This window comes from Phalangium opilio, unplaced genomic scaffold (genome assembly GCF_054372755.1).
Source record: "Phalangium opilio isolate 3A_F unplaced genomic scaffold, DU_Popi_V2 ptg000060l_1, whole genome shotgun sequence".
Taxonomy (NCBI): Eukaryota; Metazoa; Arthropoda; class Arachnida; order Opiliones; family Phalangiidae; genus Phalangium; species Phalangium opilio.
This window is the reverse complement of record NW_028324177.1, coordinates 551,679-575,484: the sequence shown is the minus strand read 5'-3', so window position 1 is coordinate 575,484 and position 23,806 is coordinate 551,679. Positions and strand designations below refer to the sequence as shown.

At 36.4% G+C, this 23,806-nt stretch overlaps 2 protein-coding genes and 2 long non-coding RNA genes across 4 annotated transcripts; 1 reads left to right on the top strand and 3 right to left on the bottom strand.

The window, feature by feature from the left end:
* Positions 1 to 12,239: 12,239 nt before the first annotated feature.
* LOC149665794 (uncharacterized) lies at positions 12,240 to 13,573 on the bottom strand. The gene is made up of 6 exons (XM_089841477.1): positions 13,036 to 13,573; positions 12,810 to 12,977; positions 12,660 to 12,737; positions 12,520 to 12,596; positions 12,377 to 12,439; positions 12,240 to 12,311 (listed from the first exon to the last, which is right to left on the bottom strand). The coding sequence occupies exons 1-6, from the start codon at positions 13,490 to 13,492 to the stop codon at positions 12,240 to 12,242; spliced, it is 915 nt and encodes a 304-aa protein (XP_089697603.1). The 5' UTR covers positions 13,493 to 13,573.
* A 149-nt stretch (positions 13,574 to 13,722) lies between these two features.
* LOC149665793 (uncharacterized) lies at positions 13,723 to 14,789 on the bottom strand. The gene is made up of 2 exons (XM_089841700.1): positions 14,417 to 14,789; positions 13,723 to 13,936 (listed from the first exon to the last, which is right to left on the bottom strand). Exons 1-2 carry the CDS (start codon positions 14,724 to 14,726, stop codon positions 13,809 to 13,811), a joined length of 438 nt encoding a protein of 145 aa, XP_089697826.1. The 5' UTR covers positions 14,727 to 14,789; the 3' UTR covers positions 13,723 to 13,808.
* A 1,215-nt stretch (positions 14,790 to 16,004) lies between these two features.
* Positions 16,005 to 17,383, top strand: LOC149665792 (uncharacterized). Its single transcript, XR_016368220.1, has 4 exons — positions 16,005 to 16,076; positions 16,204 to 16,318; positions 16,382 to 16,477; positions 16,558 to 17,383. It is a non-coding gene; the product is annotated as an uncharacterized LOC149665792 (long non-coding RNA).
* Positions 16,510 to 18,069, bottom strand: LOC149665791 (uncharacterized). Its single transcript, XR_016368221.1, has 2 exons — positions 16,756 to 18,069; positions 16,510 to 16,685 (listed from the first exon to the last, which is right to left on the bottom strand). It is a non-coding gene; the product is annotated as an uncharacterized LOC149665791 (long non-coding RNA).
* Between the last annotated feature and the right edge of the window lie 5,737 nt (positions 18,070 to 23,806).

The window sequence follows — 23,806 nt, the reverse complement described above, 5'->3', positions numbered from 1 at the left end:
TGTTGATTTGGCGAAGAAAGTCGAAGTAGTGGGGTGTGGTTAGTAGTTTTGGACGGTGGTGTTGTGCGAGCTAGAATGTGGTCGATTGAATAGAGGAAATAGTAGTTAGAGAGGGATGTGTTACCAGATTTTCATTGATAATAGGGCTAAATATTTTAAGTTTAATGACGAAGAAATGGTTAATGAAGTCCAAAGATTGGGTAAACTGCCGTAAGTGTAATCCAAAAATACCAGAGGAAACATCTCTGGAAAGCTGGGTGCCTCGTGTAAATATCCATTAATTAAATTTATATGAACACATGTTTTGGATATACTGTTATAAACGATAAGCGTATTTTTGAATGACGCAAGCGCTCGCCGAATGTCACACGTGACGTTAACTAGCTTGCTGATTGGATGTACGCTGGGTACACGTATGTGAGCGTGCTGAACATATTTGTCCTCTATCGCCAAAGCGGCCGGCGTTCTTAACGCCAAATATTACAAAGTGCAGATAGGCTATTTTGTTGGCGTAGTAGGGGAGCTTCGCGTAATTAGCTTGGCGGGCGAAAATGTTTGCCTTGTGCGAACGTAGCTTAACGGTTCCCGTGAAGCATCATTAATCGCACGATATGCACATGATAGGGGGCTACAGTAGTCTGGTACCCTTACTTTCTCTTTTAACAGGGAGGGGAAGTTTTGTTGACGTTGCCACGACGACGGATTTGTCATGACAACAGATTGTAAAATTGTAAGCTTTTTTATATAAAGTATTTAAATGTCTGCGTATGAAAATTAGATTCACCAAATCTAAAACCTTAAGTCCTTAACTCTATTAAACATAAATTTTGCGAGAAATGAGTTAACACTCACCCTCAAAATTTTTAATAAGGATAACGTTTTGAAATACATGCGCTGTACCCTTTACTATTACCAAACGTTTTATCAATTCAGAAAAAATAGGAGCTTTTTTGACCAAAGAAAGTTAGATTATGTAAAACATTCTTTGTACAGTATAGAGTTGATGTTGTTTCTAAATATTCTTTATAAAGCTGATACTAAAATGTTAGCAAATTCTTACATCTACATCGAAATGGAAGACCAACCCGTAAATATCCCAAGGATAAACGTGAAAACCCGCTTAAGTAACTTAGTGTGTCATTTTAATACGCTGAAAAGAGCTTAGCTATAGTACTTTAAATTTTGGGTATATTATGCCTCTTTAAAAACAATGAATAATGCCTTGAATGTTCAAATTGTAATGCATAATTTAAAGATCTGAAACATCTATTACTCCAACAGAATTATCTGCGTATAAATTCAGATTTATTGAAAATGCTTCAAGTATTGATTGCTTAGTTAATTTTCACGTTGAAATGTATTTAATAGTTACTTTTCATGCAGTATCTTAAAATGCATGCACGTCATGCAGTTGTGACTTAAAAATTAAGTGTAGTTATTAATGAAGAAGAAAAACTTTTCAAGCAGTATACCTTTCATGACTCTCAGCCGTGGTCTCCTGAAGTGGTACAGCGACAGCGCAAAAAGTTAGAGCAATCATGAAGAAATTCATCTCTCTACACTGCATTACGCTATCGAAACTAAGGCTGAGATTGATTGCCACGTACTGCTCTCGTTCTTTGCTAATATCGACTAATAGTCTGGAGGATAGCTGAAATAATCATGCACTTTTCCAAGAAAGCATGAAACTTGGTATGAAGTTAGTTTGAAGTATATTAAGTCAATTAAAGAAAGGTGGCATTCCGTATCTCTGTTGTGACAGCCGTGACAAGCCTCAAAAAGAGGCCGTGAAGTTGTAAACTCACCTAACATCATTTTAGGTAGCACCCCTCGAGATACGCCGCCTTCGAGCTTTAGAGAAAATGTAGGGGTCGTGGATAAAGCAAAAATCTCTCCGATTCGTAGGAGCTCAGTAAGGAATGAAAGAAATTTTCAATAGAAAATCAAACAACGCGCTACAAAACGAAAAAAAAACTTAATTCTTAACTGCTTTTTTTGAACATTTTAAAATAACAATTTGGCATCATAATTAAAGGCATAATTTCGCATAAGCACAACTCTAAGTAACAACTGTTACTATTATTAAAAAAAATATTTAACCATAAATACTATTAGAGTTGTAAACAATTTTTTTTAAACATTCATGTGTAAAACCTTCTATGGTTTTCGGAAATTGTTCTATAGCCAACTGCTTTAAAACTATTTTCATAATTGCCAGGGCAAGTCAGTTTCTCAGTGGTATTTTTTTGACATAAGAAGCATATTTCCCAGTTTATCTCGGTTTCTTCGTTTCCTTTTTAATTTCGAGAATCGTCTTTCACTAACACGAATTTGTTCAAAATTAAGCCGAAGTATAATTTAACTTGGATTTAACAGCCATAAGGGATCTTTATGACGGGAACTAAAATAGTTACGAATAACACCTTTCACAGTGTCGCATAAACTCGGAAAGGTGCTATGCTACACCTTTAAAGGAATTGCACAACACTCATATGAGAGTAAAAGATTAACTTTTAGTTCGATATAAGAGTTAAAAAGGTGTTAAACTACACCTCTGTTGCACCATTTTAGTCTTATCTTTGACACCAATTGCTCAAATAAGTGTTATTAAACCCATTCAGGAGTGTAAATGAACACCTGTAATGGTGTCAAATTTGGATCCATATAAACTACTTTTAAAGGTGTTAAAGCACACCCCATTTTCTTAGAGTGTATGTAAACATGTAAAAATAGCCCGTAATTTCCCTGGCTCTCCAGGAGGTAAGGCGTGTTTCCGTTCAGGAGAGAAAATAAACTTTCCATGGAAAGTTTCTAAAACAAAAGAAAGCTTTGTGTTGGGTCTCGACAAGGAAAATGGAAGGTTTTTCAGCAACAGGATAAGTTTTTACTCATCGCGTCTAAGCCAAATGAGCGAATTTCAGCACCCCCATATCTATGGCGCCCCCCACCCTAGATACGGCTCTCGATCTTAATAAATCTCTTCTTAAAGATATAACACCTCTAATATTACTAAAATCTGAAGCAAATGAGAATATATACTTGATGTAACGAAGCACATTTCTAATCAAGATTCCTAAAAAAAGATCATTATTTCTCTAGAGCTCATTTGTTGGATATATGTGCATAGAAATGGTTTGAATAATATTACTAAAATATGAAGGAAAATTAAAATTTGCATTTTGAATCAAGAGAGTCAAAAACATACTTAAAAATATCATTATTTCTCTCTCCGGGTAATCACCAAGCTCATTTGTCGGATATATATGCATAGGAATGGTTTGAATAATATTACTAAAATATGAAGGATCATGAAAATATTCATTTCTAATCAAGGCTGTGAGAAATATACTTAAACAGGGTTCGTACAAAATTTTTGGAACGAAATTCACTGACTAAATTCAACGAATTTCTCTGACCATTTGCAATAACGTTCATTTCGAACATGAAAATAAATCTAAATTTACTCGAATCATTTTTGTACGAGTTGTTCTTGTTATGAAAATAAGCCAAGTATTTCGTTAAAATTTAACTTTATGTTTAATACTGTTGTATGATACCGTGACGGCTTCACGAACTGCAGCTGCTTCTTCGTCTCCAGATTGTCTTAGAAAGTCAGTTCTCACGGCATTGTAGATCTGTGGCATGGTCTTCAAAGGCTCTTTTCTTAGTTTCGATTTAATACGTTCCTTAAACCGTGACGATTCGATAGCAACTGTTGTAGCGGAATGAGTATGCACAGCATTTTTGTCACAATATATTTTATCGCCATCAATAAGGGTAACCCGCGCCTTACACAACTCTAAAGTTCATTTAAAATCCGTTTTTCTATCCCTATTCTTGGTTTTTCTAAACTTATAACCCTTGTAAATAAGTGAATACCCTCCTTGCGATGTCTCAATCAACTCAACCCTAGTTTGAGAAGCCATTTGAGACGCGATAACAAGCACGATATTCTTATACCCCACTTCTTAAAAAATTAAAGTCTATTTAATTAGGCCTAGTATCAAGTAAAAAGAGGCCCGAACAATAATCACAAAAAAGCGGCGAAATGCGACGGCTCCAAAATGAAGTGGCGGCGAAATGATTGGGCGGCGAACTGAGACTTTTTTTGGAGGCGAATTGGCGCGGCGGCGAAATGAATAGCGGCGAATCGGGACCAAACCAACTGGTCGGCTGGCTCCCTCAGCGAGATTTTGGAGTTCTTTTGTTGTTGAGGGGAGGGATATATACGGGGGACTTAATGCGATTTAGAAAGGCCTCATTCGTTTCGTCAAAGAATTGCGATGCACGTGGATTTCGGGGTTATTCCCAGGAACCCGCTTATCGCCATCAAAATTCCAGCCCTGTGTTCTTGAAATTAGGCGTCACTGACCCTTTCCTTGGTTTTCAAATAATTTTAATTTTATTTAATTACTTTTACTAATTAAAGGGAGTCTGAAATGGTCATATAACCAGTTTTAATCCATTTAGATTAATTTAGATTATTTTTGATGTTATTTTATTACTCTAAATATATAGAACTTCCACTAAAGAGGCTAGAGAAATTTCCTCCCCCTCTTTCAGCCTTAACTGCAGTGCAGTGTTGTCAGGCCCTCTGAAATTAGCCAAGTTAGTCAAGTACCGAGTGAAACTGAACTGCTAGCCTTCCTTTCTGCATTTTGTTTCTTGATGGCACTTTTTCCGACTAAGAACTTTATTTGGTGGTCTTTTTGTTCCGATTAAGTTTATGTTATTCTTAGGGATGAAAAGAAGGACTTAAAGGGAGTATAAATATGTCAGCGGGCCGTTGATATGAATTTTATTTTTTGAAAAAGCTGACTAACCGCCCCCCCCCTCCAATCATTGATGTCAGATCTCTCTTGGGATTGGTTTTGAGCCGACCCGCTTCGTCGTTTCCCCAGTCCTCACCACGAGAGTTCGAGACCCCTTGCTGCGTTTGCTAGAATGAAACTATGAAAGGCCCCCGTAGGGATTGCGATGTCAATAACAGATTTTTCAAATAAAAATCCGACAGTCCACCGACAACTTTACAGACCCTTTAACTCCATTGCCATATCCATTTTAATTTCGAAGTTGCTTAGGAAAGGTTTTACCATGGCTTTGCTAAATAAGTTTAAAACTAATCACGTTGCAACACATTTGACTAAGCTTATAGTCTAGTGGCGATAGATAGGGGTGTGGACGGTGTATCTTCCTCCATCTTGGCACGCTCTTGTAAGAGGTGATAATGTACGCGATCAGTAAGCGATGACACTGATCTACACGGTTCAAAAATGTTGTCCAAAATTGGATGTAAATGGATTCAAACGGCTGACACTGAGACAGCACAGGTTTTTGTCTATATTTGGATAACCTAACTTGTGTCCAAAAAGGGAGAATCGAATGATAAGCCAGATTTGGAGTCTCATCCAAAATTGGATCCAGAATCATCTATTATGGGATCAATTATTACCCAGAAATGGGCAGGATATCATCCATATTTTACGCAAGTGGGCAAAAAATATACCGGTATAATCCCAATAAAGGACTAATATCAAGCCGATATTGGACTAAACTCAAGCACAGATTGGCCAAATTTATAATCGATACTGGACTAATATGAAGCTCATATTGGACTAATATTGAGCCCACATTGGTGTAATATCGAACCAACATTGGTCAAATGTCGAACAATATTGGACTCAAATGAAGACAATATAAATGCTAGATTTTTACCTCTCCGAGTGACGTATGTCACGGAGAGGTATTACACCGGCCGTGTCTGTGTGTCTGTCTGTCTGTGTGTCTGTCTGTCACGCCCCACGTGACTGCGTTCGCAGTTTGCGTATCGGAGCAAACGTGTTCCCAATTTTCGGACTGCATTGACAGTTCACGGAAATTTGGGTTTGTCTCCTCTGGCTATTCTACTTGAGTTCCAACACCACAAGCTTTGGTTTTCGTCCACTCCACATGGACACTAGTCTGTACTTGCTAGCTTCCTAGCACAAACATCTTCTGATCTTCGTCAATTTCACCTTGCACCAGCTTCTATGCACCACCATCTTCTGTTCTTCGTCAATTCCACATTGACACCAGCTTCTATGCACCACCATCTTCAGGTCTTTGTCCATTCCACATAGACGCCAGTCAGTCCATTTCGGCTTCTTTTCCTTCGTCACCGTTTGGTTTCAAGATATACGCGGCGATCGGCTAGGGTTACGAGAAACGTCTAGCCTCCCAATGGCAGGGCTTCCACCATCGGTTCACGCGAATGCGTTTTTATCTATTATTGGTTCCAAGATATACGCGGCGATCGGCTAGCGTTACGAGAAACGTCTAGCCTCCCAATGGCAGGGCTTCCACCATCGGTTCACGCGAATGCGTTTTTATCTATTATTATAATGGAAACGAATCGTATATATATCCCAAAATTTGAAAAAAGCGGGCAAGAGGGGTACCCTTCACTTTAAACGTCAATATTAGCAAAGTTTCGAAAGATAATAGGAACAACTTTATTTTAAACGATTTAACTATTTTTAAAGTTATTTACTGGCGATTAAAATAATTAATATCATTTATATTTAATTAATTATTTAAGATAAACTTATTTCTATGTACTGACACAAGTGAGAGTTAATATAGAACGAGTAATGAAGATTGCATCTGAATCGAAACACTACACGCATATCAAAGTTAATATAAAGCGAGTAGGATGAAAAGATCTCTTACAAAACGGTAACATTTCGTTTTGGCAGAATATTAAATGGAAATACTTAAATATTTTTCGGCATTACGATTCTTTTAGTAGTTGTGTAGCTATAAAGCTCTGTTTCATCTCAATATTCCAAGAACATCTTTTGATACTAACATTTAAAATTTGGTGTTTACTTTTTAATTCATCTTTACTACATTTATATATAGTGTAAACGTAACTTTTAACTTCATTAAATAATTAGGATGTTAATACTTCATCTCTCCATACGTGTTGAAACGACTGGGTCTATGAGATAAGATAACCTAGATTTTAACCAGAATTGACCTTGCTTCATGTCCTCTTATAGGAGATCTTAACGGTTCAGAGTGAGCCGAAAGTTAAATACACATTTAAGTGATAGATATTAGGTCCTCATTAGAATCATTGAGGATACGCAGGAAATTATTAAACGCTTTAAACTTTACAAATGATCATGGCAATATCTCGCCGGTTAGAACTATGTATTTCCGATTTGTCTCATTGGCTGGCGGACCGGTGTTTGGAAAGTAAATTCGTCTCGGCCTGGAGAGGTTTTTTTTGGTTTCCCAACTTGTTTTACTTTACCGAGTACTGAGAACTTCTGTTTTCGACGTATCCATCTGTCTGTGTGTGTGTCAGTCTGTTGTTATTGACTTACACCCCAGGGGACCGCGTTCGCAGTTTTCAAATCGGAGCAAACGTTTTCCCAAATTCCGGACCACATTTACAGTTCCCGGAAATTTGGAAAATTGTATTCCACTTACAATGGCTATTATCCATTGCCTATCTAACACCACTATCCTCAGGCCATTTGTCCATCTTACTGACTTCTATAATCCACCTTCATCTGCTCTTTGTCCATCCCACATGGACACCAGTCTCTACACACTGGCTTCTACACACCAACATTTTCTGGTCTTTGTCCATCCCACATGGACACCAGTCTGTACACACTGGCTTCTACACACCACCATCTTCTGGTCTTTATCCATCCCACATGGACACCAGTCTGTACACTGGTTTCTACACACCACCATCTTCTGGTCTTTGTCCATCCCACATGGACACCAGTCTCTACACACTGGCTTCTACACACCACCATTTTCTGGTCTTTGTCCATCCCACATGGACACCAGTCTGTACACACTGGCTTCTACACACCACCATCTTCTGGTCTTTGTCCATCCCACATGGACACCAGTCTGTACACTGGTTTCTACACACCACCATCTTCTGGTCTTTGTTTTTGTCCATCCCACATGGACACCAGTCTGCACACCTGGCTTCTACTCCATCATCATCCTTAAGGTTAAGACATACGCGGCGATCGGCCAGGGTTACGAGAAACGTCCGGCCTCCCTAAGGTTGGGCTTTCACCAAAGGTTTACGCAATTGCGCTGTTCTTATTCAAAGCTGCGATTCGAAACCCTTATATACTACCTATTTTAGTTAGGCGAAGCAACCGGCGTATGCTTCATTTCAAACGCCAATATTAGTCAAGTCTCTCAAGAATGTTTAATTGTTCTTTTTTAAAACGATGTAACGTTCAATAAGGCGAATAACTAACGAAGAAAATATTAAATATTAATTATATTTATTTTAATATTTAAGATAATCTTGTTTCTCAATTCAAAATTAATATGGAAAGAGTTAAAAAGCAGTCTATGTTATTGTCTGTGTGTGTCCGTCCGTTATTACACTAGTGCCGCAGTGCGCTGCGTTAGAAGTTCGTTTTGTTTTGATGTGTAAAGAAATCCTACAGAACCATAATATTCCCTTTATCCTTAATATAAAGTGAATATGATGAAATATTTTTCGTAATTATGATGCATTTAGTGCTTTTGTAGCTTTAAAGCTCTGTTTCATTTTGATATTCCAAAGATTTTTTTAATATTATTATTTGAAATGGCTGTTTATATATTACTTAAGCTATACTACATCTGTATATAGAATAATCCTTGGTTTAGTAATTTCATGAAGAAAGCTAAGATCTAGACTCCGGCAGGTACGTATATCTAGTATTACTTGCAATAAGCTTAGTGAAATATAGAGTAAATAATTGAGGCCTGAGGTGAAGTAAACTTTGGGTTTTGATTTTCGTGTCAGAAATGAAGACACATCAACGGTTCAGAGTGAGCCGAAAGTTAAATACACTCTTAAATAATCAGGTTAAGATTTTATAATAGAAGAAATGATCATGGTGGCAATTAGATTAGTGGGGCTAAGCTACAGAGTTTTTATTCTCTTTATGGTGCGCATTGACTATCAGTGCGTCTAGCTACAATTTAGCTTTGGTATTATTTAAGGTTAACACTCATGTTGGCAAACTAAGAATATTGTTGAGGTGAGACCAGACGATAGTGTTTACACTGCTAACCAGTTGTGAATGTAGCTATCAGAATATAGGGTAAGCAGCTGAAGCGTAGACTTCATTTCCTGTTCTTTTTGCCATTAACTGATTTCCATGTGTCCAAGATTTATCCTTATTGGATGTAAAATGTCGTCTGCTTTACTGTATATTCGCTATGCTTGGAATACTGCTTCAATATTTCGTAAATTTTTACTTCAAAAAAAAGAGAAATAATTCCATATCTAGGTAAAGAACTTTGTAGTAGTAGACCTCTTGAATCGGAGAGGTAATATTTTGGTTTTCCCAACTTGTTTGTTTCTATCATTATTACAAATCTTTGTTCGTTGGCAATCGCAGCCCGTACAAAAATTTACGGCTGCATTTTGCTGTTAATTGGATTTTTTAGAATCTGCAATATATTGCAAATAAACTGGAATATTCTGGAAAAATACTGGAATAAACCTGAAAAATGTTCAATTTCAGACAAAATTAAGATGATTCCAGAGAGCAATGCAGAACATTATAGACGTTTTGCAGAAAAAATATCTTCCGTTGGAAAACTCAGTACAACAGTATACAAAATTTAGCAACTCTAGAGTCATAAAATAGTTACCTTACAGCTAGAAAACAGAGAGGAAATAGTAACTCCCGTAAGAAATCAGGATGTTTGTAGGCTCATTACAAGTACTGTACCTTCCAAATATATTGTATGCATGTTACAGTCAGAAATTTTGTAGGATAATTCCAGGCGTGTTTCGGATACTTTTTACGATAATTGCAGACGCGTTTCAGATACTTTTCAGGACCATTACAGGCGCGTTTCAGATACTTTAATTTGTACGATAATTGCAGGTGCTTTTCAGATACTTTTTAGGATAATGGCAGGTGCTTTTCAGATAATTTTTAGGATAATTGTAGGCGAGTTTCAGATACTTTTTAGGATAATTGCAGGCTCTTTTAATATACTTTGTAGGATAATTGCAGGCGCTTTTCATATACTTTGTAGGATAATTACAGGCGCGTTTCAGATACTTTGTAGGATAATTGCAGGTGCTTGTCAGATACTTTTCAGGATAATTGCAGGCGCGTTTCAGATACTTTTTAGGATAATTGCAGGCTCTTTTAATATATTTTGTTGGATAATTGCAGGCGCGTTTCATATACTTTGTAGGATATTAAAGGTGCGTTTCAGATACTTTGTAGGATAATTGCAGGTGCTTGTCAGATACTTTTCAGGATAATTGCAGGCGCATTTCAGATACTTTTCAGGATAATTGCAGGCGCATTTCAGATACTTTTCAGGATAATTGCAGGCGCGTTTCATATACTTTGTAGGAAAATTGCAGGCGTGTTTCAGGTACTTTTTAGGATAATTGCAGGCGCTTTTCATATACTTTGTAGGCAAATTGAAGTCGCATTTCAGATACTTTTCAGGATCATTATAGGCGCGTTTCAGATACTTTGTAGGATAATTGCAGGTGCTTGTCAGATACTTTTCAGGACAATTGCAGGCGCGTTTCATATACTTTGTAGGAAAATTACAGGCGCGTTTCAGATACTTTGTAGGATAATTGCAGGTGCTTGTCAGATACTTTTCAGGATAATTGCAGGCGCGTTTCAGATACTTTTTAGGATAATTGCAGGCTCTTTTAATATACTTTGTAGGATAATTGCAGGTGCGTTTCAGATACTTTGTAGGATAATTGCAGGTGCTTGTCAGATACTTTTCAGGATAATTGCAGGCGCATTTCAGATACTTTTCAGGATAATTGCAGGCGCATTTCAGATACTTTTCAGGATAATTGCAGGCGCGTTTCATATACTTTGTAGGAAAATTGCAGGCGTGTTTCAGGTACTTTTTAGGATAATTGCAGGCGCTTTTCATATACTTTGTAGGCAAATTGAAGTCGCATTTCAGATACTTTTCAGGATCATTATAGGCGCGTTTCAGGTGCTTTTGTAGGATCATTATAGGCGCGTTTCAGATGCTTTTGTAGGATCATTGCAGGTGCTTTTCAGATAATTTTTAGGATAATTGCAGGCGCGTTTCAGATGCTTTGTAGGATCATTGCAGGTGCTTTTCAGAGAATTTTTAGGATCATTGCTGCCGCATTTCAGATTCTTTGTTGGATAATTACAGGCGCGTCTAAGATACTTTGTAGCATCATTGTAGGTGCTTTTCAGATACTTTGTAGGCTCATAAATATATTGCAGATAAATTTCAGAATTAATGCAGCTACCATACAGTGAAAGGTCTGCATAGTACAGCTATCTAACAGCCGTAACTCAGCTGGTTTGTAGCCTTATTACAACTACCGAACAATAGGCTCAAATTACTGATAAATTAGGTAATTTACCATAATTAATATCTCTATAATTACACATGATCCCCTGTTGTGTAAGCCATAATCGTTGTGTTTGGAAAAAATGTCACTCCAACAGCGAATATGTTTAGAGCAAGTTTTAAAAAATAGAAAAAAAAACATATCGTTTGTCAACTAAATTTCTTCAAATATCATAATAATATTTAGTGGTAACCAATGGTGATATAGTTTCTGATACTGATTTTTCTTCTAACTTGACTAGGTAAAAATCGATTTGTCACGCAGAAATTGGTAAATCTTTATTCAATCAGAAAAATTGCTATATCTATTATGATCTCAAACCTGTTTATGCCATCACAAACTATCATCATCATCTAAAGAACTGTTTTCATTTCCCATGGGTTGAGTTTCGTTTCTAGAGTCAACATTGGGTTTTTTGTTTACGTTTGGCGAAACTGCGAACAACAGAAGCACAACGGTTGTTGAGACATTTATCAAACCTTTCTTTGGAAATAAGTTTTTGTGGTTCGTCTTTAAAGCGTTTCGCCACATAAGCTACAAAAAGTAATATGAAAATCAGTAACCTGAAATATAAATTACTCCAGCAGCGACTGTTCAATTATTGATATTATTAAGTCTGGCATTGTGTTTAAACATTAAACCATCCTCTATAGCAACATTGAATTACATTAAGATATTTTGAGTGTGTATCAAGTATAATGATTCTACCTTTAATTCCAAGATATTCGTGGGGTGGTATTTGTTTTTTTCCATGTAAACCAGCAACGCTCATACTCTTCAATTCTTCCTCAGGATGAAGCATATTAAGCAGTGCTATTCCAATTTTTTTGGGCTAATTTAGAAAGTTTAAGCTGTGCTTTTGAGATTTGGTTATAAATACATCACTGCCAGCAAACAATGGGACCTACAAGTTTTTATAATATATGAGCAAATAGATGAAATTGTTATTTTCTAACAAACTAATCGAACCATTTTGTCAGTTGGTGGCGAGTTGGTTCCAGCATGTGTAACAGATGATATAGGCTGTAGTACCTGTAATTAGTAAATTTATCTTAAACAGCTAAATGCGTTTCCCATGTACCACATAAAATTTGCAATTTCTATTGTTTTACCGATTGTTTTGGTTCTTCATTACAATTACGTGAAGATGAAGGAATAGATTGTATTAAGGCCTCCAAATGTTTTTTTGCTTTGTTAAAAAATATTGTTTGGTATTTTTTCGAAATTGAACAACAATCAAATGTACTATTACCATTTTCGAGGTTTTCACACTTCGAACAATCTTTTCCAATTTGTTCTTCTAGAATTCTAATTTTCTCATCTCTTTTTTCTAAATTTTATATGATGAATATCATTATCAAATCTTCAATTGAATATTTTAGAAGCAATATATTCAACAGACCAATTTCAAAATTTAGTTCCCTAATTTTAAGAGACTTTTCCTGAAGTTCAGCCTTTAACTTATCAATGATAGGCTTATTGTTTTCCAAAATTGTATAAGGCTTGGGAAATATAATTCGTGGACTTTCATGCTCTCCAGTAAGGTTCACAGAGTCAAGCAATGGACTCCCTGTTTATTTTCGTCGCTTTAAGAATTACCATGCTCAAAAATGATATAATTCACATACCACATGGATCTTGGCAGGTGTTATTAATTTGATCTTGGCAAGTGCTATTAATTGGATCTTGGCAGGTGTTGTTAATTGGATCTTGGCAGGTGTTGTTAATTGGATCTTGGCAGGTGTTGAAAATTGGATCTTGGCAGGTGTTGTTAATTGGATCTTGGCAGGTGTTGTTAATTGGATCTAGGCTGGTGTTATTAATTGGATCTAGGCTGGTGTTATTAATTGGATCTAGGCTGGTGTTATTAATTGGATCTAGGCTGGTGTTATTAATTGGATCTAGGCTGGTGTTATTAATTGGATCTAGGCTGGTGTTATTAATTGGATCTTGGCATGTGTTATTAATTGGATTTTGGCAGGTGTTATTAATTGGATCTTGGCAAGGGTTATTGCTTGGATCTTGGCAAGGGTTATTGCTTGGATCTTGGCAGGCGCTATCCGTTGGAACTTGGCTGAGAGGCATTTGGCGATTAAAGCTATTAACTTCATTAGGGTTTCCACAAATTATTTCTTAATTCAACACATACCGTATGTCTGAAGCAATGGTCTCATGTTCATTAGAAGTAGCAGAACCCGACAACTACAATTCGTTTAAAAATTAGGAAATGCCTTAAACCAGAAAAAAAAAGAAAAAAAATTGAACTCGCATGTGAACTTCCAATATCGCTTGAGCCAACAAAATATTGGGGCGTCCACTGATCCGTCAGAGACGGCATACTGAAAATTGATTTGCTTATATCTGCTTTTGCCTTTGATGTTATTGTCTCATTTTCTTTCTTTCATTTGCCTGGCGTTGCGTTGCTTAAATCAACAACTTTCCGTTTCTTAGATTTATTTTCATTTGATAGTTCGTTACAAATTTTCACACCAACAGCCAATTCTTCATTCACTAGTTCTTCATGATCATCTATGTAATGTTTATTAAATAAATACCTTCGGTACTGTTACTGGTATACAATAGGATATGGTCTATCTATAGAAATTAGAAACGCGATGCAGCAAGACCTGGGTCATTTGTACCTCAAATATCATTAAGCTGTGAAAAAGGGGCCAAACATATAAATGTACGCCCCTATAGAGTAATGTCAGTTCTACGTATGCAAACGGCATACCCTTCTATCTCTTAGCACAGTGTCATCCCCCTACCAGGCGCGTACAGTATCCACTCTTACAAAAGCGCGCCTAGAGGGAGGGATACGCTTTCGACTCCCCTCTCTACCGACACTACTCTATAGTCTGACTAATGTATTGTAGTTGCTAATTAATAGCAACCACATTTAAACCAAATTTATTGTAGACGTAATTCTTAATTACAAGTAATATCGGAAGTAAATTAACCTGGTCATATTTATGACGAAGTTTAATAATATAATCAAAGTTTGCAAACCTGAAATCTTCACTACTACTCCATCGTAGAGTTCATTGTTATAAATAATTTTAGTCCTTGCTCCTTCGTATCTTTTTGACTTATATTTAACCGCTGTAAGTGGCATAATTGTGGTTTTCTTCTCTTCGATCCAGTATATAATGGCTTCCAATTCATTAGGATGGGCTTTCTTCATGGTAGTTCTTGAAGATTTACATTTTTTACTTGGGCCTTGGCTTCCGGCACTCACCACAGAAGTGTTGTTTTGGTTCATCTTTTCTTTGTTACTTATGTCTAACAAATTCTTAACATTAACGGGTACACTTTCCATTTTTGAAAAGAGTTAAAATTAACCACGCACGCAGTTTTTGAAGGACCGAAAAAACAAATAAGAATTAACATTCATAACAACTGACGAACCTTCCAGATATTATTCACTGGCAACGCCCGTATCAACTTAGTAGCTACCCTACTCAATGCCGACTAATCCCAGGACCCAGAAGGAAAATAACCACAATGTTGATGTAGAAGGTTCTGCGTGAAGTACAGAACTGGAAATAAGACACTAGTCAAGTAATTAAATGACTACTAAATTAAATCCCGGACTACCAAAAAATTCGAACTAGTCAATTGGACTATTAAATATCATTGGAAACAGTAATACACATTCATACCCGCGTTTACAAATAAAGATAGAGGCCTCACTATTGACAACCCATAAAAATATCCTTATTTCCAGCCCTGCTAAAGAAGCCACTAGCTGACGAGCTGTCGCCAATCTGTGCAGGGTGCAAGTGTTAGATCATAGCCCACTCGCCACGCTTAGGGACGATGCGCTGCTCGCCACTCGCCAGCAGCTTGCGTCGTGACGCGCGTGATCGAGTGGGCTATGGTTAGACTCATTAAGGTTAGAAAAGGCGTCTGCTTAGAAAATGGCTACAAGAGAGAAGGGACCAGACCCTATTTTTATTTCGGAAATAAATAAAATTAATGAATCAATCAATGTTAGATCTAGGGCCGTATTCTGCAGAAAAAGTATGCTCCTCCCCCGGACTTAAGCTCGCTGATTGGTCGGTCAGGATCGAACTTAGGGCTTTTCATTGGCGGTGGTGGTTTTGGGGCAAATCTCACTTAAGACTTGTGATAGGTTGAAATTTTCGAGCAGACGACATTGACACGTGTCAAAATATACACCAAATTCAAAGTAGTAATTTTAGAACTCGGCAAACCGTTCAGCACCATGAATCGGTTAATTGACCGGTTTTTTTGCTTTCTTTTTTCACCGGAAATTAGCAGACTACACTTCGTCGTTGCTAATGGCGGTAATGGCAGGTAATGGATTATATTGTTCTTGGTGTTGTTGACTTTAGAAAGAAAGACAACTAAATTATTGTTTTAAATACTGTTAGTTTACAAAATATAAGGGTTTGCGTTGTTATAATTTAAAAAATATGCCTTTGTTTTGTGGGAAAATAAAGTCGAACTCTGCCCGAAGTCGAAAAGGATTAACACCGAGGCTTATGACGAAGAAACTCCTCTGTAGACTGCAGTAAGTAGTAAAGAAAGATTTTATTGTTTCTGTTATTGACTTATTGTTTGGTTCTGTAAGATAAGTTTCAAGCTACAGAGGCACGCTAGTAAATGATTGGAACATGAAATGAGGCACCATCCCATAGCGAAGGTATTTCCACATTCATTGGCCATGACCAAGATAATTGTCTTTTGATACAAATATGATTGCCTAATCCTTATGGGTCATGAAAGCCTGATTCGTTATACTTATAATATATATTCCATGACTGTCACAGCCATCTTCCCTGGCACTTGGCACCATGAACTGTACCTATTTTATAATCAAAGCACCAACAGCGAAAGAAATACTTCTACCTTTTATTAAGCAACTATTGCATTAATGTTCAACTGGTAAATAATGTTGCACACATGTCTAACAAATAGAAATATTCATATGCTTTTCTTTTATTATAGATTTGTGGTTATGACGTGTTTGACATGAACTCGAATGGGAACTATTTTTGACCTCTATAGTAGGAATTTCTCTTCATTTTCTTCTGTTACCAACAGGTTTATTTTAGCAAATTAAAGATAGCAATATAGGGACAATGTACTTTAATAACTTCATTCACTGTCAAAACACCACACAGCAGAGGAAGGATAACTGGATAAAACATCAGGGAACACAGATAGGTTAATGATGTCAATGAGGAAGATTGTTGGTTGGAAGAGATCAAGAAGATAGTGACCATCTTGAAAGGCGATATATGAAAGAAGACTGCTTCGACAATGGAGAGCGGTAAAACTGGAGGCCGAACCAGTTACGTCCATGAACTCGTAAAATGTACCTTTATTCCCAGTTTTGAACTTGACATTTGCCAGTATGCCGTAAATTGTTAGCTATCTTATACTCGAATTCGGATATTCTCCAGCAATGTATGTAAATATGTAGTTGGTAAATGTCCAACTTTTATGGAACTGTTGGAGAAATAATAATGAAACACAAGAATATGTTGACTCCCTATTTCCTACCCATTCAAATGTTGCAGTTTTATTGTCTTAATTCATTTTTGCGTGGCGACTGCCAATACTTTCAATTGGACGATATACTGACGGAGAATCCCAGACACTCCGTACTAACGTATTCCTTACACTACGCCAGATGCCTCGCGTTAAAGGAGTCATTTTTCTTTCGGTCTGTACGGTTATGGAATAATCTTCCCGTATGTCTTAGGGAAATAGCAAACGACCTTTCTCTACCCGTATTTAAGACTAATATCTCGAAATTTTTCTTGGACACTTGGCTCTCTAAAAATTGTTAAACTTCCTTTATTTTTTTATATTTTTGTATACTTGATATTTATTGTTTTCTATATTTGTATTGTACGTCCGGGTAACCTTAAATAGGCTCTTCTGCCTCTGTGGTTGCCAGTAACTTTGGGTGCGAAATAAATAATAATAATAATTTAATAAATACATAGGGGTGCTCAAACATTAAAGACGGATCACTTAGATAAAAAAAAATAGCCAATGTGAGATAGAATCACCAATAGGCTTACTAGTTCCTATAGTGGCACATTTTTTAATTGTGATTTAACAATAAAGGGGTAGTAGCGAATAAATCAATAACTAAAGTTTAAATTGAAACACGTACGTTTTTAGAATAGAATGTGCAAAATGAAGGTCATTTTAAATATTTTGTTTCAGTAATGCTTCGTGACTTGTTGAAATGTGCAATTGAAAACTACAAATATGGGGAATCTTCTTTTAAAACTGCAACAAAGATGATCAATAAAAGCCTTTTTTCCATATATAGGATTTTAGGTTCGATACATGATTTCCATTGGTCCTATATTAATACAATCTTATAATGATAATACATAAACAACAATGCTCAAGAACATATGCACATGAATGCCAGTTCCTTCATCCAAATACCATTCCAACAGACTCATACATTTGCCTACATCAGATAATAATACCATAGATGTGCATTTAGTGGCCGTCTAATAAAATGGTCTTATAGACATTGAAAATAAGAAACTAATTTACATCGAGAATCCTATGTGATAAAGTCAAAATAAACTCAAGTTTTATTTAAATAATGTTGCTAAACTGTTTTGAGTAACAGCTCATCATTCAGTCTCGACATTGTTTCCTCTCCATTACTTATATTCCTATAATTGATTCTTTATTACCATAATAATAATTAGTTAAGTTTGATTTGTTTATCTAATCCAAACCTTTAAAGAGCTCACCTCTTATTTGTATAGGCGCAAATCACATACTCGTTGGTAGTTTATACTTGCAACAACTATGCCAGCCTTCTCTTTAAAGGGATACCTTAGAGTAAAGCATGCTCAACTAATAAAAGTGTTAATACCTTAATAAGCAAGTTGATTACAACACTTCAATGTTGGCAGATATCCTTAGAGGAAGTGCCCACCCTAGATAATTCTCCATTGCCAGTGTCAATGATAGAAATGTCATTACCACAAATCTATAATAAAAGAAAAGCATATGAATATTTCTATTTGTTAGACATGTGTGCAACATTATTTAGCAGTTGAACATTAATGCAATAGTTGCTTAATAAAAGGTAGAAGTATTTCTTTCGCTGTTGGTGCTTTGATTATAAAATAGGTACAGTTCATGGTGCCAAGTGCCAGGGAAGATGGCTGTGACAGTCATGGAATATATATTATAAGTATAACGAATCAGGCTTTCATGACCCATAAGGATTAGGCAATCATATTTGTATCAAAAGACAATTATCTTGGTCATGGCCAATGAATGTGGAAATACCTTCGCTATGGGATGGTGCCTCATTTCATGTTCCAATCATTTACTAGCGTGCCTCTGTAGCTTGAAACTTATCTTACAGAACCAAACAATAAGTCAATAACAGAAACAATAAAATCTTTCTTTACTACTTACTGCAGTCTACAGAGGAGTTTCTTCGTCATAAGCCTCGGTGTCAATCCTTTTCGACTTCGGGCAGAGTTCGACTTTATTTTCCCACAAAACAAAGGCATATTTTTTAAATTATAACAACGCAAACCCTTATATTTTGTAAACTAACAGTATTTAAAACAATAATTTAGTTGTCTTTCTTTCTAAAGTCAACAACACCAAGAACAATATAATCCATTACCTGCCATTACCGCCATTAGCAACGACGAAGTGTAGTCTGCTAATTTCCGGTGAAAAAAGAAAGCAAAAAAACCGGTCAATTAACCGATTCATGGTGCTGAACGGTTTGCCGAGTTCTAAAATTACTACTTTGAATTTGGTGTATATTTTGACACGTGTCAATGTCGTCTGCTCGAAAATTTCAACCTATCACAAGTCTTAAGTGAGATTTGCCCCAAAACCACCACCGCCAATGAAAAGCCCTAAGTTCGATCCTGACCGACCAATCAGCGAGCTTAAGTCCGGGGGAGGAGCATACTTTTTCTGCAGAATACGGCCCCTAACCGTGGTCGAATTTTCCAAAGTAATTCTCCTCTTAAACCTATGCCTTGTTCGACAAAGCAAAGAATTAAGCGAAAACTAATCTTCAAACATAATGATACCATCCGCGCCAAGAACCCAAATACTGGGGAATCAATAGATACTAGCAGTAGTGCATCAGGTGATATAAGCAGTAGCCCATCAGCCGAAAATAGCACGTCAACATCTGAAAGTTCGAATGAAAGTATAGGCGAGAATGATTCAGACATTTTGGAGACAATTAACGCAGATGTGGTGGTACAGCACTTTGACGTGCTCAATGAACACTTGGTGTTAAATAACGCTGGTGGCATGGTAAAAAACGCTAATAATAATGATCAGAAGAATGATGATTCAAGTTATAATGATGATTATGATGGTAAGAATGGCTCTTTTAAACCAGACTTTAGTCAAATATTAAACAGTTTGGTGAAATTGTATTTAGAGACTGATTCTTCGACCGAAAATGAAAGTGTGGATGAAAATTTGAATGGGGAACAATCATTGTATGCTGGTAGTGGGCTTACCCTAATGGAACGCATGATTGCAATATTACTATTTTCAATGCAACATTCATTGACGGGTGCTGCATTAACGGATTTGCTAATCTTGATTAATCTTCATTGCTTACAACCTAACAGCTTAAAGAAAACTATATATTTGTTTAAGAAGTTTTTCTCAAATTTTAAATTTCCCGTTACAATTCATCGCTACTGCATTGTTTGTTACACTGAACTGACGTCTGATAATATTTGTACAAAATGTTTACAAAAGCGCTCATTTCAAGTTGATGCAGCGTTATTCTTAGAAATATCATTAATAGCTCAATTACGAACCTTATTTGCGCGGGATGGTTTTTACCAGGACTTACAATACAGATTTAATCGTACAAAAAAATCACAAGGAAACATTGAAGATATTTATGATGGGGCGCTTTATAAACAATTGATGAAAAACGAAAGGTTTTTATCTGTTAAATCAAATATAAGTTTCATGTGGAACACTGACGGGGTTTCACTCTTCAACTCTTCCAACTTTTCAATTTGGCCGCTATATTTATCAATTAATGAATTACCACCCATGAAAAGATTTTTGTCAGAAAATGTGCTCATTTGTGGTATCTGGTTTGGCAAAGGAAAAACCAGATATGAATTTTTTTTTGCAACCATTTCACAAATCATTCCAGGATATATTAACAGGAATTAATTTTACTGTCCCAAATTAAGTAGATCCGATTTTGGTCAAAGGCATGGTTTTGTGTGGTACATGCGACCTACCAGCAAAGTGTCTTGTTCTAAACATGCACCAATTTAATGGATCTTATGGCTGCGCAAAGTGTAAGCAAAAAGGACAGACCTACCGCACAGCGAATAGAGGCCATAAACATATTTATCCATTTGATACAAATAATTTCAAAGGTAAAATAATTTAATGGAGTATTCTGTCCAAAAACATGCAATTGAAATATATATTTTAAAATGAAGGTCCTCGAAGAAACCACAAGGATACTTTATTGGATGCTGAAATAGCCAGCGGGCAACAGAAAGTCGTATGGGGTATAAAAGGGCCGTCTGTTATGTCACGAATTGTTCCGGATATTATAAATTCAACTGCAATTGATATTATGCACACGGTTTATCTTGGGATTATGAAAAAGTTGCTATTGCTGTGGTTTGATGGACAATACAGTAATTCTGAATTTTCTCTAGGCCGATTTAGAGATGAAGTTAGTCGAAGATTGCTTACAATTAAACCTCCACATTTTATTCAAAGATTACCGCGAAGCCTTCGAGATTTGATTTACTGGAAAGCATCTGAGCTTAAAAATTTTATGCTATATTATTCAGTACCATTGCTTTCTGACATTTTACCAAAAATATTTTTGTATCACCACATATTATTGGTAGCTGCATTATTTATATTAAGTTCTCAATCAATATCGTCCTCTGATTTGGACTTGGCTGATAAATTGTTAGTGCAATATGTATTTTCGTTTCAAAATCTATATGGCATTGAATTTATGACAGCTGTGGTACATCAAATACTTCATTTAGCAGATGATGTTTATCATTTGGGACCCACGTGGGTCTCGTCAAATTTTCCTTTTGAGGCTATCAATGGTAAATTAATAAAACTAGTTCATGGAACCCAACATCCAGAACTTCAAATTTCTTACGCATTATCAAATGTATTACACCAGCCAAGTATTCTTAAAAAACTAAGAAATGGTTCCGAAGTAGAAAAGTTTTGCAAATCGTTGCTAAACCACATGAAACCATTTAAAGTAGTTGAATGCATTAGCCCAGGTGTTTTCTCAGTAGGTTCATACAAAAATATAACTTCAATTCCCCTTGCTTTAAGAGCTACATTTGTTGATCTTTTTGATGACTACGGTATTTTGGAAATATTTCACAAACTAAAAGTCAATCGTTTTATGTATAACAGTATATCAAAAAAACGCGAGTCAAAACATGATTCTTCGACAGCAAATATTATGTTATTTGATCAACCTATATATGGAAAAATAATCCATTTTGTTAAACATGGAAAATTTTGCGAAATTCATGAAAATATTTGTCATAATTGCGATGTTGAATTTTTAGCCTTTATTGAAGTTTTAGACCTGGTTAGTAATCAGCCATTTCAACTTGAATCGCTGAATGGTTTTAGTTTCCATATTAAAGAACTTAAAGATTCTGTTACATACAAGTTAGTCTCTATAAAATGTTTAATTTCACCTTGTTTTTTAATTGGTTTTCCTCATAAAAATGAAACCTTTCTATGTGACATAGTCAATTTTGTTGAAAGCGAGTGATTAATTATGACAAGCAATAAAATTTTACTAAAAATTTGACTTGAAGTTTTGAACTTTTAATTTATAATATTTATCAATTTTACTCCTGTTTAATCTCTAGAAAATTTCCACAGCAGTCGAATTAGAGGATATATCAAACCGCTCTTATTTGATTTCTCTACTTTTTCAACGAATTTGCAGACGTGAAAAAACATTTATTTTTCTATACCGCGCGTCTGCCAGCCATTTTAAAACTAGGCTGGCAGACGCGCGGTATTCCTACTTTTGAATACCTGCAATCGGAACAGGAAAATATGGTCTCGCTGAATTGGTCTCGCCATTTTGGTCTCGCTGATTTGGTCGCAGGACTAATTGGTCTCACCGATTTGGTCTTGGGACCATGTTGTCTCGTGATTTTTTGGTCTCGGGACTATTTGGTATCGTGATTATTTGGTTACCTAATTAGTTGCCACCTTTTCCAAAACAATGGTCCCAATAATTCGTTGCCACCTTTTCCAAAACAATGGTCCCAATAATTAGTTGCCACCTTTTCCAAAAAAATGGTCCCAATAATTCGTTGCAACCTTTTCCCAAACAATGGTCCTAATAATTCGTTGCAACGTTTTCCAATATATTTTTATTATTGTTAATAAATTTTTCGTGCTAAGAGGCGAGCTTTTCATACTCATCATATAAATAATTTTCTTACCTTTGGTTAGTTTAGGTTGGGTTAGGTTTGCTTTGCTTTGGTTAGGTAAGGTTGGGTTGGGTTGGGTTGGGTTCGGTTTAGTTTAGTTTGGTTAGCTTAGGTTTGGATTGGTTTGGTTAGGTAAGGTTTGGTTTGGTCTGGTTGGGTTAAATTTGGCTGGGTTAAAGGGGCTCACCGGCGGCTGTTGGGGGGAGACCGCCCTTAGTTAAGGGGGAAAACACCCAGCTCTTTGGCCATAAGGAATGGGGCCACCCTCGCGGAGGGAGGGTAAGCAATATGCTAACCAACAGTTTGACCCCCCTTCACCCCAACAGCGCCGGCCAGCCCCTTTAAGTAAATGCTGAAGGGGTGATAATTTCTTAAAACGAGACTTTTGTGTCCAGAGATCAATTTGTCACTAGACCAAATTGTCCCGGGACCCAGGGCCATTTGTCCCAACACCAACCCGTCAAGACCAATACGGCGAGACCAAATTGTCGCGGACCGCCTGCAATATGTCTATAAATGTGGTAGAGTTACAGTTTTAATCTGCAGCTGGATTTCCACTTTTCCATCACTTTTGCAGACCTGTCACATATACAAATGTGGCCGAGTTACAGTTCTAATCTAGCACCTGGATTTCTACTTTTAAATCACTTTTTTAGACCTGTAACATATCTATAAATGTGGTCAAATTACAGTTTTAAATTGGCAGCTGGATTTCTATTTTTCGATTACTTTTGCAGACCTTTTACCGGTCTTCAAAAGTGATGGAATTAAACACAAAAAGGGATGAATTTTCAATTTGAAAAATAGAGGTATATATCAAACATTTTAGCCTATTTTAAGTAAACCATTGGGCATCTATTTAGTTAATCTAAAAACATATGAAAACCCTTGGAACAACGATCAGCATAACGGACGT

Coding starts and splice junctions, on each gene's coding strand:
- LOC149665794 (XM_089841477.1), bottom strand. CDS start 13,492: ATGCCTCTCAGCCAAGTTCCAACGGATAGCGCCTGCCAAGATCCAAGC. Junction 12,738..12,809: donor GGAACTAAATTTTGAAATTG/GTCTGTTGAATA, acceptor TATAAAATTTAG/AAAAAAGAGATGAGAAAATT. Junction 12,312..12,376: donor CGCCACCAACTGACAAAATG/GTTCGATTAGTT, acceptor AAAAACTTGTAG/GTCCCATTGTTTGCTGGCAG.
- LOC149665793 (XM_089841700.1), bottom strand. CDS start 14,726: ATGGAAAGTGTACCCGTTAATGTTAAGAATTTGTTAGACATAAGTAAC. Junction 13,937..14,416: donor AGTAGTAGTGAAGATTTCAG/GTTTGCAAACTT, acceptor AACATTACATAG/ATGATCATGAAGAACTAGTG.